This window comes from Tupaia chinensis, unplaced genomic scaffold (genome assembly GCF_000334495.1).
Source record: "Tupaia chinensis unplaced genomic scaffold, TupChi_1.0 Scaffold149964_1, whole genome shotgun sequence".
NCBI classification, from domain to species: domain Eukaryota; kingdom Metazoa; phylum Chordata; class Mammalia; order Scandentia; family Tupaiidae; genus Tupaia; species Tupaia belangeri.
In genome coordinates this window covers 129,355-133,036 of record NW_006209805.1, presented here as the reverse complement: position 1 = coordinate 133,036, position 3,682 = coordinate 129,355, and the positions used below count along the sequence as shown (strand labels likewise).

At 61.2% G+C, this 3,682-nt stretch overlaps 1 protein-coding gene across 4 annotated transcripts in view; it reads left to right on the top strand.

Moving 5' to 3' along the window:
• SHC2 (SHC adaptor protein 2) overlaps nt 1-3,682 on the top strand; it is a 24,211-nt gene that overhangs the window by 9,433 nt on the left and 11,096 nt on the right. For 2 of the 4 annotated variants that reach the window (XM_014585493.1, XM_006171712.2), the window contains exons 3-6: nt 486-546; nt 624-743; nt 3,386-3,439; nt 3,572-3,623. In XM_014585493.1, the coding sequence (XP_014440979.1) occupies nt 486-546; nt 624-743; nt 3,386-3,439; nt 3,572-3,623 (287 nt within the window). Of the gene's footprint in view, nt 1-485; nt 547-623; nt 744-2,911; nt 3,044-3,385; nt 3,440-3,571; nt 3,624-3,682 lie in introns of those variants that run through there. The other 2 variants (XM_006171714.1, XM_027769553.1) reach the window with 2 other exon arrangements.

Below are 3,682 nucleotides of genomic sequence, written 5' to 3'. Positions count from 1 at the left end.
TCTTCTCTCCCCCCCCCCCTCCCCTCCCCCTGCCCCTCCTACTTATCACTAAGCCCCACCCCTACCCGCTCCCTTTTCCCTCCCACTCCTCGCTAAGTCCTGCCCCTACCCTCCCCAGCCCCTCCCATCCCCTGTGCACTCCTCTCTAAGCCTTGTCCACCTACCCACCGCCAAGACCCGCTCTATCCCCTCCGACCCTGCCCTAGCCCCATTCACCCCTGCCCAGTCCTCTCTAAGCCCCGCTCTCCCGACACCACTAAAGCCTCCGTAGCCCCGCCCAGCCCCCTCCTCTTCTAAGCCCCTTCCTCCTTGCCCATCACTCAGCCCTGCCCCAGCCCCGCCCATTCCCTTGCCCACTCCTCTTTGAGCCTCGTCCTTACCCCGCCCACTACCCTCTAAGCCCCGCCCCTGCCCATCACTAAGCCCCGCCCCAGACCCGCCCATTCCCCACCGGCCCCCTAAGTCCCGCCTCTCCTCCCCCACAGGGAGGCCATCAACCGGCTCCACGAGGCAGTGCCCGGCGTCCGGGGCTCCTGGAAGAAGAAGGTGGGCGAGGGGCTGTGGTCCGACCCGGCTGGCGGCAGGGGTGGGAGGCAGTGGAGACAGCCGTGCTCTGCCCGCAGGCCCCCAACAAGGCGCTGGCGTCTGTCCTGGGCAAGAGCAACCTGCGGTTCGCGGGCATGAGCGTCTCTGTCAACATCTCCACCGACGGTCTCAACCTCTCCGTGCCCGCCACGCGCCAGGTGTGTGCCGTCCGCACCTCGGCTCCCGCCACCCAGGGAGGGCTGAGAAGGGCCAAGGAGGGCTTCCAGGAGGCGGTGTTGCTTCGGAGAGGTGGCTCCCTGTGGGGGAGGTTAGCACCTGCTGGTAAAGGGGTTGGGTTTATCCAGAGGGAGCTGCCGTGGCCTGGTTTGAACTGAATGGTGAATGCAGCAGGGCAGGGGTGAGGGCTGAAGCAGAGGTCCTGGGAGAGGTGGCCTCTGCTTGGGAAAACTTGAGCGGCAGCCCCAAGGCTGGGTGGAGTTTTCAATGTGGCTGGGTTTCTGGCAGAAGCTGCTGGTTCTCCTGGGACACAGATTTCTCATCTCCACCCACTTGGCTTTCTAGCTGGGATTCAAAAGAGACCTGGGCTGGAGTGTATCAGCCAGCAAGGGCGCGTAATGGAAGGGCAGTCACAGCACGGGACCAGGTGGCCGGTGCTGCTGGACATGTTTTTTCTTTTTCGCCAGGAGGGCACATGCAGTCACTAGAGGAGAGAACGGGAGATGGGGAGGGTCACACCATGGCCCCTTCTCTTCCATTTTTTGGGACACGCATCACGTATACCCAATGTTTCTCAAGCCACCGTGTCCAGGACTTGAACTGTGCAGTTGGCCATGTGGGAGATCCAGCCACCTTCACCACGCCGTTGACCGCCCTGCTGCTGGGCTTACCTGGCTTGTGCATGTCTGGGCAGCAGAGTGGGCAGGTCGCGGGGCTTGGCAGTCTTGCCTGCTCTGTGTGCCTCTCTCCTTCACCGGCCCAGCTCTGCACAGTGCACGCACAGTGGCATGTGGCCCCTCAGGCCCAGCCCCGATGCTCACCTCACTGTTGGGAACCTTCTCGGCCCTGCAGGGGAGGTGTCCGCTGCCTCGTGGCCAGGGCTGGCTTTCTGGGGTGAAAACTGGGCCAAGAGGGCAGATGACCACAGGAGCGGGTGGTGGGTGGGCTGCAGCCCTGGGCATGGTGGGGCCGGTGGGTTAGCTCCAGCCGAGAGCTGCCCCACGCTCTTGGAGATGAGTGGGGACGCGGGAGGTTGGTGGGAGCTGCACCTTGCACACACCTTGACATGGAAGGGTTGTCCTGAGCACCCACGGCTCTTTGACCTAGAAGGGACATCCTGGAGGGGTCCCTGGAGGTGGTGATGCTGCCTCTGCATGAAGAGTTGAGGAAAGTGAGTCCTGGGGAAGTCCAGGGGTAACTGAGGCGGGATGCTCAAAGGGTGGCCAGGTCCCTGGTGGGGAGCCTGCTGGCCTGAGTGTGTGAGCCTGTGGTGTCCAGGACTGCACAGCCACATGGAGACCAGAGCGTCCAAGTCTGGTTGTGGGTACACAGGCAGCATGAGGGGCACCATCTTCACATTGACCCCTGATGTGCAGACAGGACCCTGTGGTTCCCAGAGGACTCTCCTCACTGGTGGGAGTCTGACAGGGGGGAGCCAGAAGATCCCCATGGGGCAGCCAAGGACGGCTGGGGGGGAGGACATGAAGTCCAGGGTGGGCAGGCTGGTGGGCTCTAATGACAGGTGGGAAATGAGGGTCTGCAGATGAGCATGCTTATGAGGAGGGGCTATGCAAATGAACATGCTGATGAGGCAGGGCCATGCAGATGAGCATGCTGATGAGGACGGACCATACAAATGAGTAAGCTGATGAGGAGGGACCATGCAGATGATCATGCTAATGAGGAGGAGAGGCTATGCAGATGAGTGTGCTGGTGAGGAGAGGCCATGCAGATGAGCATGCTAATAAGGATGGACCATACAGATGATCATGCTGATGAGGAGGCGAGGCCATGCAGATGGTCATGCTAATGAGGAGGAGGGGGCATGCAGATGAATATGCTGATGAGGATGGACAAGGAGATGAGCGTGCATATGAGGAAAGGACATGCAGATGAGTGTGCTGATGAGGAGGGGCCATGCAGATAATCATGGTAATGAGGAAGGACAAGGAGATGAGTGTGCATATGAGGAAAGGACATGCAGATGAGTGTGATAACGAGGAGGGGCCATGCAGATGATCATGCTTATGAGGAGGGGCTATGCAAATGAGCATGCTTATGAGGGGTCATGCAGATAAGCGTGCTGATGAAGGGCCGTGCATATTAGCATGCTGATGAGGAGGGACCATGCAGATGAACATGCCGATGACGAAGGACCATGCAGTTGAATGTACCTATGAGGAGGGGGCCATGCAGAGAATGCGCTAATAAGGAGGCGGGGCCATGCAGATAAGCGTGATGAGGAGGGGCCATGCAGATGAGCATGCTAACATGTACACAGGTGCTGTTGGCGTCAGGCATGTGGGTGGGCCCCCTCTGGGTATCCGGTGTGTCTGTGTGTATGTGTGTGTCTGTGTCTGTCTGTGTGTGTGAGGGTGTTTCCCACTGAGGGTGTGCTTGTTCTCTCACACGTGTCTGTGTGACAGCCAGGACTTGAACACCCCTTGGCCCTGAGTCCTGTCCTCACAGGGGACTTCTGGTTGCCTGGGTGGACCCAGGACCCACTGCATGGGTGTCAGCTGGGGAACAACCCCCGCACACCCCTGCCCTCATCCCTCCCTGGGCACTGGCCTAGCCGTGGGCCGGGTGCTCCTGGTGACCCTGTGTCCCCTGCTGGCCGCAGACCATCGCCAACCACCACATGCAGTCCATCTCCTTCGCGTCTGGCGGCGACACGGTAAGGCCCAGGACGGGAGGGTGCGGCCCTTGCCCAGGCCCTGCCCACGGAGTGCATCGCTGGGGCGGGTGGCGGGAGCCCTGGGAGGGGCGGCCAGGCAGGTGGAGCCGACTCCTCCCCCCTCTCTCCCAGGACATGGCGGATTATGTGGCTTATGTGGCCAAGGACCCCATCAACCAGAGAGGTGAGGCTGCAGTGGGAGGCGGGTGGTGGGCAGCGAGGGCGGCTCGTAACCAGACGCCC